Raw genomic sequence first — 17118 nt, forward strand, 5'->3', positions numbered from 1 at the left:
TAAAATAACTTCCTATATATTAAATGAATGAATCAACAGCTTCGCTTCATAAAATTGTATTACTTGCAGCGCAAGTACAAATTAATAAATAGCTTTAATAAAATTCGCATTATCATGAACAATTATCATGAGCAAAATTCTATAATTTGATATATTCCATTGGAACAAAGAATTAATCTTTTGAAAAAGATATTGCCTGTAAAAATAATTCAACTCCTTATTACAAGTATTACCAGAAAATCGATTTATTTCAATTTCGCAGACAAATGGTCTAAACTCGTGCATTTCGATTTGGTTGGGTCGAATGTGTGAAACAAAAGATCACCTTTCGAGCTTGTTCCTGCATTAATTCTGCTTAATTTGTGCGACGAGACGTTAGACAAATTCATATTCGAGAGTGTTATTATTTGCGGCAGACAATGGAACGAGATGAATAGATGACGATGATGCGGTAGTAAGACACGTTATCGTCGTACGATTGACACAGTCGTTTCGATCCTCGATAAAAGATCGATTACCGCTTTGTGTATCTACCACTAATGAAAAAAAAGAAAAAAAAAAGAAAAAGACAAGGTAGTACGTAGAATAAATAACAGAAGATGGATCAAGCACTGACCTCGAGGAAGTCCTTCACCGTGGTATCGACGACCATAAGAGGTCGTTGAATCAAGTGGACTACACCGTTGCGCACTGGAATGTTCGGTTTAATTATTTCTGCTAACACGACTCCTGTTGGATGTCTCACGTCGCCAACTATGGTATTCGATTGCACGTAAACTGAAAATAATATTAACAATTATTAAACCGAACGATGCATTATGCTTGCACGAAGTACGACTAGGTAACGCTGCTGTGGAATTGATTACGAAACGAAACGATAGCCAAAATTAATTCTTTGGTAAATAATTCCCGGACTGATTTTATGTTCGATTAAAGTCGTTTTTGGTTGTACCGCAATGTTTTTCTTGTTATGTATTTGCCTATCGTTGAGTAGATGGTGATTTGAAAAGAGAATTCAATTATTTTGAATTACGATGAAAAATTGGTAAGTTTATATTATATGTATTTGATATTTACACACCTAGAAATCAGTGATAATTTCTAGTTAATAAGGCAGTAATTATTAGTTAATGATGCAATCGATAATAATTACTAGACTAGATAACTACTACTTACTAGATAACTTCTAATGCATAGTTTTCATAAAACTTGAGACATTCATAAAGCAATAAAAAAATAGAAAGACACGTATTTTTTAACCGCTATAATTCAAGTTTAGGGGATAAAACTACTATCCAAAGTTCCACTTCTCTGATGTTATCCTAGGCACTACCGGAGATAGGGAAAAAGTTTTTCAAACAAATATTTTATAGCTTCTGACGGACAATAATATGATATAAGGGTCTGTGTCATGAAACTTTAAAAGATAGTCGCAGCTCTCAAATTTACTTTCAGAGTATACTCAATCAGATATCATTATATCTCTGAAAACTTTTAACTCGATTTATCAAAATTTAAGCTAAAATCAAATATTCCTTCTATATATAACATAGTTTAAGAACTTAATGGCAGTGAAGATAATTTGAGGACATTAAGTTGCAACAAAACTTCCTAATATATATAGAGTGTATCACTTAAATTCAACACTTAAATTATTTCATCTATTTGATGTTCTTATGACGTTATTTTATGACGTTTAAAAAGTATATTTAACGATAAAAAGATTTCTCTCAAGATCGTCTTGAAGATTCTTCTAACATCACTAATATTTTCCGCATATCAATGTTTGTTTTAACATATCAAACAAATCTTTTTATCATCGTCTCAAGTAATAAATTTCATGTGTAACTTTTAAATGAGATACCCCATATACTAGACTCTTTTTAAGCGGCAAAGATAACAGTTATTGGAGTTTTAGTATTCGTTAAGAAGATAAATGGAAACGTGCTGTGAAGAGTTTATATAATTTAATTTCGGCAAATTGCCTTTCCACATCAGTCTTCATTTATATCACTAATGCCTTCACTGTGTCCTCTAAAATGGATGAAAACGTCGTTTAAAACTTTCCTCCTCTACTTAAATTTTAATACGCATTTTATTAATTTCACTAATACTATGGTTCATTGTAAGTTTATCAAATTTCCTATAAAATGTGATCACCTACCTTTATCGTGTTCCTTGAGGAAGCTAACGGTGACCTTGACGTTGTCAGTGAACGCAAGGGTTTCATAAGGTACATTGTGAGGTGTCGGTGTTGTGAAGAGGACGTTGTTGGGTATCACGTGACCATCAATTACCACGCGGTCAACCTTCTCCGGCCTGGGCGTCGGCTGTAAAAGAACAAAACGAGTTTATGGAAAAAAAGAATGCTGCTATAACTTTTTTGAACGTGCTCTATAAATCTCTCTCCATAAACATTTGATTATAATATAAAATTTTTAATAAATTTTATATCATGAATTTTAAATAGATTTGTATTAAATAATTAAAATATTATTATATATATAATAAATTATAAATAATTAGTAAAAAAAATGTATAGAAATTCTATTTTAGATTATAAATGAATTTTATTTAAAATTGAAGCTCGAATATATTTTTTAAAGCGAGTTGTATTTCATGTTTTATTTTTCATTTGCTCGGAAAATGGACCAGTTATAGAAAATAATCGAGATTATTTTAAGAATTAAATTCAGATCGCATAACCCATAAATGAAATTTGAATTTTGTTTAGAAATCAACTATTTCTTGGAAAAATTCCTATTTTCATATGTGTAGTTAATCATTCAGAATCTTCTCTATTCTTTACATGAAGTTGTTTTACTGTCAAAGAGCGAACTACATGCATAACTATTCGATCACAACAAATTCTACGCATCAATTCTCAATATCGAGGCTCGATGAATTTTTGGTTATGTAGATTTTCAACTGAACCAACAATTACATATACATATTTATGTTCAAAAGTGTCCCTCGAAACTGTTCGAGTTACATAAATCTTGACTACCTATTGATCGGATTTCCGATTGAACATGTTTTGGACTGCTCAATTTCCCGAAACGTGTAGATTTCCCGACTTTTCAAATTCGTCGTGAAAACGTATTGAATTGGAAAGGTTTTCGGTTACTCGGATTTTCGATTGCGCATGTTCCAAATTATTCAGCTTTCTGATTGTACGAGCTGCCTCCTAGTGCAGATTCTGCACTGCTCGATTCTCTGATTGCACCGGTTCTTGATTGACAGGATCCTCGATGATACAGATTGCCGCGTATACAAGTCCTGTCCCATATGAATTCACGATTAACGAAATTTGGGATAAGGCAGGAGCTTTGAATTGAACGCGCACTTTGTTCTAACTGCGTTTTCGTTTAACTTGTAATTAACATGAATTTAATTGTGCTCCTGTTAATGTTTCATCAATGTTGATATGATTAAACGTTAATTCAAATATAAATTATTTCACTATATTAATACATAAATATTATTTCATCATATTGATACAGTATTGCCATAATTAGTGTTAGTATACCGTAGAAAGTAAAGTTAATTAGTTAAATTATTACTAAAAGATAAAATGGTTGGCTAAAAGTAACGAAAAATTATCCATTCACTTTCCAAGTTTACATTATAAAGATCATAGAACGATTATAGATATACTATCTTCGAACGATTAGTTTTTTCGAGAAAATAAAATTCCATTACTATTGTTACAAAAATATATCATGTATAGTAAATCACCTAGCACAATATGATCTCTATTTATATTTCATAAATAGTTCAAGTTATTTCCACCACTCTTTGCTAGAAATAATTCTTAATTATATCATTACAAGTTTTCTAGCATCCGAAAATTCATTAACTTCGAACGTATCCCAGCCATGATGAAACCATGGCCTAACAAGATAATGCAGCATGTTAACATCACAAAACAATACCCAAGAATTCTCGCTACTTCCCCTAAAAGCAGCGAAAACATTTAATTAACCGGTCGATAAGACATTGCGTCTCATTAATTACTTGCACTTTCATGCTGAAACATTTCAACCCCTGTCCCTCCCTTGGTTTCGTCTCTGGCGGCGTCTGTCCCACAGGGATTCTGGCTGGCTCTAGTTCACAGGGTCCATGTAAACGGCCCCTAATGCGGTGTAATCGCGTAAAACCGCGGAGGCGAACAACGACGACGTCAAAGACGCACAAGGGTGCGGCATTGTTACAGTTGTTCGCAAAAGTATTGGAACGCTTGTGGACCTCTTTTCCGAATATATCATCTACGTTACACGAAATATTCGAAAATTTCATAAACACTGTAACAAGATCAAACTATCATGACTAGACCGCGGATTTTTACTCAAATTCAGTAGAAAATTGTTTTATCTACCAAGTATTATAGGAAGCATTATGTTTTGCATATTTCATATTATGTGCATATTATGAAACTCTGCGCTATCAAATTTTCTATAAATACATGAAAGTCTAATTACGATCATGTCGATAAAGTTTCATACAAATCTAAAAATGCACATAGAAGCTACAAAGTATTTAACGCAAGAATATATTCCGCGAAGATCACAGAGAGTGCTGAAACAGTTAATTATTCATTATATCAATAAGCCTAAATATTCAGTACTGCCGTTTCTAACACTCGCTACATATTTCCTTAGAACGATTGTTCTAATACACCAATTTTCTATTGAGTAGCTATGTTTGTACCAAATATCTTGTAACTTTGTCCACATAATTTTCAGATTGCTTTCGAGTTTTACCATTATAACCATGACGATCGTGTCTCGTTAGTGTTAATCAAATTTCGAAATGTTTTACACAACACGCACAATATACGCACAATAATGTTCCATGGTAAATATTGAAATACTTTCGTGAGCTACTGTACGTGTACCTATTCGAGGGATAACACGGGGCAACGAGCCGAGTAAGGACGCGAAAATAAAGCATCGACTCACCGGACCGATGATTATACACGTCCCTCATTATCGATTGCGCGCGTGTAAAAGGTCATTCGAGTGTAAAGGATGAGGTCGCTATGAACGATTGATTTCCGATTCGTGATAAGGCACGGCTACGTTATACGGTCCATCAGAGTCGTATTAAACGCTGACTATCTTGTTACGACCGTGTTGTTCCTCACGTGACAAGGACAAAACGTGTCACTCTGTTTTCCACGATCGAGATTTCGAGGGTGGCTGCAGGCTGCTCGTTAACGCGCGTCGCTCCACTTAAGGGGCGTTCTAGAATGCGAAGAAGGATGAGTCGGAGTATACGAGTTTTAGAAGTCGGAGAGTGGTAGGTAAGGGATGATTTTTAGAGTGTGTCGTTTGATGTTTGCGCGATTCTTCTTTGAAGTTTCCTTGTCTCGTATTAGGCGTGACTTCGTTGACGGTTATGAGATTAATATATTTTAGAAATTGTCAATCTTAAAATATCAGCAAAGATTGATTCTCAAAACGAGTTATTTTTTTCAATATGGAAGGGTACAGTGGTTATAAAAATTATTTGTATACCACTGTATTTATTATATTATCAAGCAAGTATATTAAATTTCGTATTATTTAGTAGCACTTTCATATGGCTACAATAATTTGATACTGTGAAAATAAAATATAGAGCTCGATGGAAGAAACTTCATGCAAAGTAAGTGTATGTAGTACAATTACTTTTTGTTGGTATTCCAGTTATTTTATCTAATAACGTTATTACACGCGTTACAAGCTTTTGCCACGAGTGGAAAATTGGCTTATGTATTGTTTGCAAATCATTAGCAATGGAGAGAATGTACCTATATTATATAAATGAACCAATTACGATATAAATGGACTATTATCGCAAAATAATTTTTTTTATATATACCTTTTTTAAAACCATTCTATCATTTCTTGTTAACGAAATAGATCATGTCAATATCTTGACAATAAAATTTTTAAGTAATAAAACTATATGTGTCATTCAGAGAACACATAAAAAGGTCAATATTACGAATGCAATGTTGTTATGTACGTGATTCGCTTGTTTTTTATTGCTTTTCGTAGAAACAATCTCAGAAAATGCAAGCGTTGTGTACCAGGCGACCATAGTCGCTCGTAGGAAACTCGTATACATCCACCGTTTAAACTTTAAGCATTGCAAGATATTTATTCGGACAGTAAAAGCAACAAATCTCATAAAAAGATACCGTAAAAGTTTCAACGAAAGTTAATTCACCAATAACGAGCGTACTAAAATGTTTACGTGCAACGTAATTCACAGGACAATGAGAAAAATGGATAATTTTTAATGCGCGAAAGCGGTCAAAGCTGGAAGATAAAACTTTTTAAACTTTACATTACATATTCAAGAATATTTAAATCTGTCTTTGAAATCACGTAAATGGGAGTTTATTTTAGTTTACTATTTATCTTAATCTGATGGAGATTTATAGCTTTACTCATGAGACACGAAAGACGAAACTTTTATATACCAATATTTTACGAAATTTAGATATATTTTACTTGCATTAAATAACAACCATTTCGATATGTAATACATACATTTCGATTATTTCATGTTCCACGCGATGGGGTGAAAATATTACAAGTTAAGTAACAACTATCAGCTATAAATATTCTTAATAAAGAAAAGTAATTCTCCTCACCCCTGTTCGGATTTCTTTCACTGAGATACAAAAGCGCGCTCGAAAACCACAATCAAAGCCACTTTCAAGCTGTTCACTCGTCAACTTGTTTTACGTTCCACTCTCGGATTCTTTTCTCTATCTTCTTTGTTCTTTTTCCTTTCTACTTTACATCCAGTTTTTCAAGATATAACCCGAAGCAATGGAATTCTCCAAGTTGCGGTGCAAAATCACCTTCGTATTAAATCTCGCCACGTTGTTCGTTCTTTCGTTTCACGATGAAATCACAGATAGTGAATATCTGATTTAGTAATTTTCTACTTTATTAAATAACGTTGAGAATGTACATCGCAGTATTTCAAAATTGCCACGATTGAAGATGATACGGTTCTGTGTTAAATGTGTAATTTTAAGGATTAAGGGTGGAAAATTGTAGACATAATACTTGTACATTGTATCCTAATGTCTATCGTTTTGCTGACTTTACATTTTTAGCAAATAATTTTTGTTCGAATGTTACCAAATAGTTCCTCGCGAAATATCCAAAAATTTTAAGATGTAGAAATCTGACTACTTGGAAATGTAAAAACTTGAAATTTAAAATATTTGAAAATAAGATGTCGCGTTACTGTAACGTTGGTCTTTAATAAGTTAATAATTATTCCAAACGTCGAACGTTCACCGTTCTATGAAAATTCTTCTATCTTTCTTTCCTTCTTTTTAGGGTTCGGAAGGTTGTTCGTGCTTCTCCGGTATTTCTTAGAATCGTTCCAAGACTTTATTTCTACCACTCACTACGCGGATTCTTCTTCCGTTTCAGCTAATTCTGGATGCAGCCAGCAAAGCTGTACGTGCCTCAGAGTTTCGCAGAATTATTCACGATATCATGTAAGATGTAATCACGCAACGCAGCTACCGACGAAACGATTTCGTTCCTTCTGTTTTTCTCGTGCCCCGTCGCCCGCACGAGAGAAAATTGCTCGCACCGCTACCTCAAGAAATAAACTTCTTTCTTTCCTTATCTGTCCGCCCCATAGTTTGCTTTTTCTGTAGATTTTTATAAGAACAACAGAGAAGTACGCGTAGAACATATAATAGATAAAAGTTGTGGATTTTTGGCAATGTGTTCATGCGTTTCATGAATTTATTTAATCTTTTTTTAGAAATTTGTTAGAATAGTTGCATAACTTAAAAAAACAAATTTTTTCAGAAAATCAGTTTGAAATAAAAAGTTTGAAGTAGAGAATTATTAATTATACTCGGTTATGTGAAATAATGAAAACTTTTTCCTTTAGAAATGTATTGTTAAAAAAATTGTAATAGTAATATTTATGATTTAACATAAACTCGTAGATCTACTTAGCCTGTAGTCGTTAGAAAGAATTAAAAGGACTGTAAAAAGTTCCGAGAAGTTGCGAGTGAAGTTTTCAACAAACTTATGATCCTGTTCATCGTGTTGCAATGATATACCTGTCAGAATGTGGAAAAATTTAATTATTTCCATTCCCAGCAAAATTACATTAAACTTCTTCTTTCTGTTAAACGTTTCTCAGATACTTTCTCGTTCTCACGCAGAACGTTTTCTCGTCGATTACTTAGCGGACATTTTCTGGCGGAGATTCGTTTTCTAAAAACACGAAGACCATTCGACCAAGTGTTCACGTTTCTCTGTTATTAATTCAACCTCTCTTTCTTTCCGTATTCTTTGGTTGGTAATGGCTGCGTTGATGATCCTACATTCGATCGAAGAAAATAGCATCGACGTGGTTCAATTAAAAAATCCTCATTGTTTATCATGTTAACATATAAAAATTGAAAATTGCAAGGTTATTTTATAATTGTGAGACGCAGTTTATCATATGCGTACCTATATTTTGTTCTAATGTTTGTTTCTTTTCTCACAAATATATAAAAATCTAAATTCGATGATAACGAATTATATTAGTTTCATATTTTATAATTATCACTTCCGCCAGCAGTGAAACTTTCCATTAATCTTCTCCTTTCCCCTGAACCTGTCTCAAACAATTTTACGTTTTCAAAGCAACTGTCTTTTCTTCGATTTCCCAAACATTCGTCGGAGGTGAAGGATTCGTTTTCCAAAAACACGAGGACCATTCAACGCTCGCCATTACTAATTCAACCCTTCTTCCTTCTGCAGTCTCTTCGATTGGTAACGATCGTATCGACGATCCCATGTTCCAAACTGCAGCAAAGGAAGCTGTGGCTCCTTTCGTTCGCATCGAACCATCGACGTCGTTCGATTGGAAAAGCTGCGTCGACGACGTGTCGCGTCGAGTGCTTTTCGATACGGCTCGATCGCTCTCCGTGAACGGAACGAGGCTTTTGAGGGCCGAAACTTGATTCCTACACGCCCTCTTCTTTCCTTTATATCGAGATCACACACCCACACATAGCCAACAGCTGATGTACATTGTGCAATCAAGCTACGAATACGTATCCGATATCGTGAACGCTACCGAACACACGTTGTTGGAAATTTTTGGGGAAGCGTAGCACGATTTTTCATGTAGTAATTTCCGCTTTACCATCACAGAATATGTACCCATTCTTTTTTTGCTGCGTTTATTGATTTTCGGGAACGCTGATCGCCGATGGCGGAATCTGTTTGTTTCAATTTTAGCTGCTGATTTTTCGGATTTTTACATCCGGGAAAAATTATTCGGTTTTATTGGAACATGTATCGGGATGTTTGTTGCAGGATTTTATTATTTAGCATGTTGCGATTTCGGATTTTTATGTGTTTGCGAAGGTTATTTGAATAATGATAAATAATCCCGTGGTGGTACGTTAACGAGGGATGTAAAAATTATTTTAAGAAACATTTTCAGGAAATCAGTTTGAATATTTTTATAATTTAGTCCAAAGTTTATTCCTGGGGTTTTAAGCCGCTTTAATAAGATATTGCTTATGTCTGTCCTTTATTAGTAAACAGAAAGAGGGTAAAATAGTTTTCGTAAATTATGAAATTCTTCTTATCAAACAGTACAATTTTATTAGATAAAATAATGCAAATAATTCATTTGCAGAGTTCATTTTCAAAACTAACGAATTCTTAAATGTGCCATTTTTCTAAAAAAAAAACTTATCATACGTAAGTATTTCCTTAAATATGTCACGAATAATAATATTTCTTTCAAATTACTGTAAATTAGCACTCAGAAAAGGGTCTGCTTATGAAACAACCTACAAAAATTCCGCACCGACATTACATAACACACTCCTACAACACTGAATCTCTTAACAAACTCGAATATCCAACGCATTTGCCGCAAGAACAGAATAAAAGTTGAACAAGAATCAACGAAACGAGAAAACGAGGTGCATATATGATTTCTGAAAATCGACTCTTCACTCCTATAGTTCCTTTAACCTGGTTCTAGAAGGAACTTTCGGAAATAACCCAAACTTATTTCCAAGTTTCCATTTCCTTATTCAAGAGATATCTTTCGACGCTCAACATTTTTTACACGTTATATGCCATTCTCCTGATCGTTACGCGGAGCTACAGCAAGTTACAGAAAATTCTGTTCTAGATTTCACACCCGAAGATTGATTGCATGACCCGTAGAAATTGATCGAACGCACGCGACTTTAATCGCGGAATTACGAAAAACCGGAGCTGGTAAATTACCGATCGTATCTGCTCGTTGCATTGTCGTTGGTTACCCTTGTGTTATTAACTTTGCCTATTATAATTCAACGGGCTTGTTCGCGGCGCGCCATCGATTTTTTTGTAATCTTGACGCTCTCGTTTAACGTTTCACCTTTCCTCGTAGATTTTCCTAGGGATAAGAGGAACGCTCCGCGATCAAATTTAATTGACCGCCCACTTAGCAACTGGTAATTTTCTGCTTCAGTCGATCTGCTGTTCTTTTCTCAGGAAAATTTTCCGATAAGAGTTCGTGGAAATAAAGAAAAATTGTATAAATGGAGATACGCTTGATCGTACGAACCTTGTTCATTTATTGCTAGATATGCTTGAGTAAGAGTATTAGAACGGTAGAGTATTGAGTCTGATTATGAACGCTCTAATTCACTTACATTTCAATTGAGCAGAAGTTTGTACGGGCTTGGTTTATGGAGAGACATTTCTGTTTCACTGACGTATTTCTCGGATAAAGGTATGTTTTGAAATAACAAGATAAATAATTTCTATTGTGTCTGATCTCGGATCGTCTAATTCATTTAAATCTTAATAACTAGAGAAGGTTGTAATGTTTTGGTTTATAGAGAGAAATTGCTGATACGTATATAATTCTCGCTGAAGTTTGAATAAAATATTGTATAGTTCTGATTCTAAAAGTGTTAAATTGATAGAGAATTGTGTGCGATGTAATTTACTTATGGATTTAACAAAGGGAGAAGTTTATAACGTTTTGATCCATAGAGAAAAATTTCTATTACAATGGAAACATTTTTAAGTCTGAATTTGATTTTCAATAAAATCCGGATGAAATATTTCATTCATCGTTTATTGAAATTTGTAAATTCTCGTATATACAAAAATTTTTTTCTTTCATTTCGTTCAATTAATAACTCCAAACTATATAGCTAAACAAATCTAAAAACAACACTATTTTTCAATTGTTAATCGATTAATTAAATTGTTGATTGATTTTTATATTAATTAAGAAAGAAAATAATCTATCCAAAGATCATTTGATACGTGACAGATTGCGATCTGTTCGAGAATTCGAAATAAACACAAAACGTACTCTGCTGTTTTATTTTAATGCCAGTTCTCACCAGCAAACGACTATTGAGATCGATAGTCGCGTAGAAATTTTTGTAATGGTAACTGAATTAGTTTTGTATGGATTTCCGCTTCATCGGGAATGTAATCGATCAGAATCTGTCACTTCCGGGGACGAGTAGAACCAGTTGGTATGTACTGAATCCTTTCAAAGGTTTCGCAACAGAGGATATTAAGGTCCTTTCGGGATGATCGATATGGGAAGGTTGCTAAGCAGCTTACCCGGAAACCCTCCTCAACGGGGATAAGAAAGGTGTAACGTCCGTCCGCCTTGAAGACTTCCTCCTTCTTCTCCGTCAAGATCCGCTTTCGGAAGATGCTGCAAGAAAGTCGGGCTCGTTAATTGAATATAGTTCTCCTATTTTTTCCTCATGTTTTTTTATATAGACGAAACAAGATTTATTGTTTTATGAAAGTGAAGGTTATAACGTTTATAGAAAAAATGAGTCTACTTTTCTATTTGAAAGAAATAGTAAGAAATTAATTAAAGTAAAGTACATTGTTGTGTAACATAACAACTATTTTGAGAGAAATTGAAAAAAAATGAATAACAATAAAGGTTCATACACGTAACAAGATGATGATCGCAGATAAAATTGTGGAAGAATTAATCTTATTCTTCATGAAGAACATAGTAGAAAATAAATAAAAATTATTTGACAATTATTTTATTCTCCACTTGAGAAAAATACTGAAAGCAAATAAGAATAAAGGTCTATAGATGTAACAAGACTGTCGTTTCAAGTAAAATCCATAGAGCAAGTAATTTTATTTTCATTTTTATAGAACATGTTAGAAATTAAGTGAAACTAAGAATTACATGACAGATAAAATGTATAAAGGATTTCTCTTTCTTTGTTGACATAATTTTACAAAGGAATCGCGTTAAAGCTAAAATAAGCCATTTCGTACAGTTTCATTTATAAAACTTCATCATAATTATTGAAGATTTATAAATATAATTCTAAATGTTGCGCTTGTTATTATATAAAAATCATTTTATATATATTATTAAACGTAATTGCGTTTCAAATTGACTCTTCGTTATTCATTTTATATTCCACTAGACCGTTCAATACATTTTCAATGAATAAAATCATTTATAAATTCATGGCGCTCGATAATCTCTTATCGACTGAAGCTGAACACAGGAATGCATTGTGTCCTTAATTGCGTCGAATTCGTAGGTGAAATTAAAGGGGATTGAATTAAAATGTGAAAATTTACGCGCGAGAGGTGATGAATCCTTTCGAAATGATTTATTAACAAAGTTTTTCGCGCAGGTATATATGGAAAAAGTTGGGCTCTGCTTTATGTTGCAAGAACAAGCGGAAACGTTGTTCAGCGTACGAACGGTAAATGAAATGCAGCGAAGCTTAAAGAACTTTAGAAAGGGTGAAGCTAATTCACTCGAGTTTTACTTACTCAGATGGCAAGCACCACGGCACCGAGACTTTAAATATCGATAAAGACTTGACAAAGTGAGCATCGAAGTTACTTAGGAAACAACTACGAAAGTTGCATCTTCATCTTTTGGCCAACGTGAGTAGGCTTCGTCGATGTATTTCACTCGCGGAAAAGAAACTACACCCGATGAGTGGTAGAAAGCAATAAATGATATTGAATAATAAAGAAAACGAATAGGATTATCATTGTTTTAAGAACGATAATAAGAATTGACGAAAATAATGAAATTTGATCTTTATGTTTTTATTATAGAAAGAGTCCAATTATATAATTTTAATTAGAAATAATATTTAACAGAATGTAAGGATGAATAATAATTTAAAGTATATTATATTTCTATATTACTGTTTTGAATATATTCTTGATATTCCGTATTTTATACTTATTTAGAAATTAAATCATCTATTTTATATTTGACAAGAAATAATATTTAATAGAAATTTGAACAGACGCGAATAATAATTGTATATTGCGTTTTCCTATTAATATTAAAATATTTTCTCAGAAAAGATTTTACGGAAGAATCATAAGTGTGTTATGCTTCGGTCGATGAATATTTTGAGAGGAAATATCTTACCAGGGAATTCAAGTTAATTTGTTACTTGAATAACTTCCGTTAGAATTCGGAAGAGAAACACAGTTATCGAAGAAAAACAAAAGAATTATTGCTTACCGAACACGATGAACACCCAAGTCGAGATTTTCACTTTGATTTAGAAATTCGAAGGCGTTCGGGCTATAGATTGGCATTTCCGCGGAATTCGAGCGTACTGGCTCCAATACTTCGTTTATTATGTGTAAAACCTGAAACATATTAAAGTAATATTTTATGTATACTGTATATTGTTTATCAGATTTCTTTGTGGTAACGTTATTTTATATTATTGCCTACAAATATTACTTATATTATATTTCGTTCTGTATAATTTCAATCTGAAATTGTTATTTTATTAAAGAATTTTATGTAACATTATGTTATGTACAAAATAAAACGCTTATTATCATAACATTTATATCAAATAGATTAATAAACCACCTACATATACCATTTATATACAAATCATAATTTTTGCTTTTAGTCGACCTAACTTATATATATACATTGTATTGTAGATCTTTTTTTTAATATTAATTATTAGTTTCCAACATGAAACATATTAGAATGTTAAAACCATTAGACATACTTCGTAATGTCAGAGATTTCCGATCATAAATTTGGATTTTGCAATATTCTGATATCATACCACTGAAATATGTTCCATTCAAATGACCATTCTATCGATGTCTATCAGAAGATGAGTCGTACACTTTCGAATGACTTGATATAATTTATATCGATTGAATTGATCGAATTTTTGCCGAATCGATTTGGCGTGTGCACCACGTTTAAATTTCTGCCGCATTTTCTCGCGTAAGTCAGGGATTGACACACGAATTTTCCGATAAAGCTTTGAAACATCATATCGTTTACTCGTGTTACCGGTATCCAGGTCAGACATCCTTTCAAAAATTCACCCGATTGTTAATCTCGCTGACGACGTTTGGATACATAAATTGATAAATGAATTCATTGTCGCGAGATAATTTTAAGTTTGTCTAATTAAGAACGTCCTACTCAGTCTCCTTTATAAAGTAAATTTTGATGCTTTTTTACGTCTATTTGAATTCACTTAATGAAATTAAAATATGAATAGTAAAATAAGAATATCGTGAATGTTATATCATATAAGCGGTATCGTTTTTAACAAATTTATTATTTTAAAAGTCTTTAGTTCTCTTTCAGATGGATATCATTTCTTTAGATATCGTAACGAATATTCTTGTATACTTAGCTTAACTAAGTTATTAAAAAAAAAGAATTTGTTAAAATAAACTTAATTATTTTAACAAATTCTTCAAAACTTAATATAAGAATTTATATCCTCCTCCTGTTTAAAAAAAATATTTTAATGTTTGCCTGTCTGATCACAAGACGAAAATATGAATAAATGCGATTGTATTGTGAATAAAATGTATATGAATGGAATCATATATAATATAAACATGTAATTTAAAAAATGCATACGTATTTGTAACTGGTGCTCATCAAAAGGTTCAATAACATTAAATTTCTAAATACCCTCTATTGGTATAATATTATAATAGTATTATCACTGTATCGATGAAATTATCTGAACTATACAATTTTCGATCGCAAATCTGGAAACCATTAGGAACGATAAATCATTGCGGATGAAATCGGCTGAATCGACGCAAATATATTAGTTTGCTATACTTTTGCATCCCTTCAACTGTCTCGCTTTAATTTTCTCTAACAAAATTCAACGAGATATATTATTATTGAAACTGTTCAAAGCATCGAACAATTTTAATCTGTATAGAATTTTTAGAAATATAAATAGATTTTTAGTTGATTTCTATTGCTTCACTCAAATTACTGGAATGTGGAACTGTCTCGTTATTACAGCAACTTCGATCAATTCTTATTCGGTCAAACATATCGACACTATATCGTCTGCTACTTATCACCGTTACCATTACCATCAAAGACATATCGAATTTCCAAAAAGAATTCTCATTATTCAACGTCCCGTTACTTCCGCAACAATTTATAAAACAACGAAACTAATCCATCGTCCAGGATCATTCCTAATCGTTGCAGGCGATACATAAAAAGAGGAAACGGCGAACAAACGAAAGGATTGTCGTCCTTTCCGCGATGCTAGTTGGAATCGACAAGTTCAACGAGTTTCGAAGTAAATTGCTACTAGAGATCCAGCTTGCTTGTAAACGTGAAAGTATACAGTTAATCTCGTGAAGTCGCGAGAGCCGAAGCGATACCAGCCTTGCTGATGGTGTTCGAGGCGAAGATATAGTAAGACAAACGACATCGCGGTCCAACCAGAGGAAACGGGGACACAGAACGATGGAAGAAGAAGATAAAGTGAGAACAAGAGGAAAAACGGACACGAAGGAAAGCTGGAGAATGGGGATGGGGTATTTATTCTGCGGCGAGGAACGCAACTATTTCATGGGTGTCGGCTCGGATGCCGTTGGTACAGCAGCGGTAGGATGCAACTACCCTTCTTCTCTCAGCCATCCAGCCTCATTGGAAAAGGCACATCGCCATTTACTATCCGAGAGTTCGCGACTCCAACGTCCCGAACCACTATTTATCCGCTTTTCTCCGCGATCACTGTGATTCTTTTATCTCTTGGAAAGAGTATTCCTCTTCTACTCGACAACGCTATTCTGTCCCTTTACTGGATCGACGTACACCATGATGGAATACGCTTCCTAGATGATAGATACCGGGAGCGTTAAGTTGAAATGATTTTAGAGAAGTGAAGCTTTTTTGCAAAGTGAATTATTTTAGATATTGGATGTATTGGATTGCATGGAAAGTTCGGAAAGAAATTGAGGAATATTGGAAATTTGGAAGTATCGTGTCTTTGTAAAGTTAGTGCATTTTGTTCTTTTTTTCTTCTCGATAGATTTCTGATATTTTTGGGGTAGCTTTGAAATGGTTTTTACAAGAACTCGTCTCTCTTAGAAAGGCAGTTTCTTGAAGCATGCTTTTAGACACTTTAGGAATAATTAGATCGTTTTTGTTATAATAAAAATTGTTTTCTCAAATTCGGAATGTGAGTAATACAATCAATTTTTTATAATTAAATAAAAGGTATCCTTGAATTCTTTCATAAAATACGGACACATATTTATAAATTATTTACAGCTATAGTATGTCATGATGATAATAACTTCATATAAATACAAATGATATTTCATCGCTTTTTGCTAATGAGCAAAAGAAACATTATTTCCATCTTTCATTATTGTATCATCATTCGTGTAATGCATGGTCATATTAATGTATATTATTTCGAAGAATGTTGCACAAGTCTTTAAATAATATAAAAATAGACATATTTGAATTTTTCGATGAAAAATATATTTATAAAATAATTTGATACGTAAGATACTTCTTAATTATTAATAACGCTTGATGTACTGCTTTAAAAAAAGAAGAAAGCGCTAACATATACTTCGTTACTCAACCTAACATATCATTGCATTTTGTCTTCGAAATGAATTAAACACACCACATTCTAGCAAAATTTTCTCTTTATTCCCCGACATATTACTTATTACCTTCCTTGTATGTTATACACTAAATTACTCACGTACGCGAAGTAAGCCATCGAACATACGCGTATAGGCGGTTGAGCATTGTAGCCAGTAAATCGTG

At 33.1% G+C, this 17118-nt stretch overlaps 1 protein-coding gene across 6 annotated transcripts in view; it reads right to left on the reverse strand.

The window, feature by feature from the left end:
* Nucleotides 1-17118, reverse strand: part of LOC100741656 (fasciclin-1) — a 376648-nt gene that overhangs the window by 62502 nt on the left and 297028 nt on the right. For all 6 annotated transcript variants that reach the window (XM_024364662.2, XM_024364661.2, XM_024364660.2 and 3 more), the window contains exons 4-7: nucleotides 13543-13673; nucleotides 11625-11721; nucleotides 2165-2330; nucleotides 617-777 (exon numbers count right to left, since the gene is read on the reverse strand). In XM_024364662.2, coding sequence (XP_024220430.1) covers nucleotides 617-777; nucleotides 2165-2330; nucleotides 11625-11721; nucleotides 13543-13673 — 555 coding nt within the window. The remainder of the gene's footprint in view (nucleotides 1-616; nucleotides 778-2164; nucleotides 2331-11624; nucleotides 11722-13542; nucleotides 13674-17118) is intronic.

This window comes from Bombus impatiens, unplaced genomic scaffold (assembly GCF_000188095.3).
Source record: "Bombus impatiens unplaced genomic scaffold, BIMP_2.2 scf_0102, whole genome shotgun sequence".
NCBI classification, from domain to species: domain Eukaryota; kingdom Metazoa; phylum Arthropoda; class Insecta; order Hymenoptera; family Apidae; genus Bombus; species Bombus impatiens.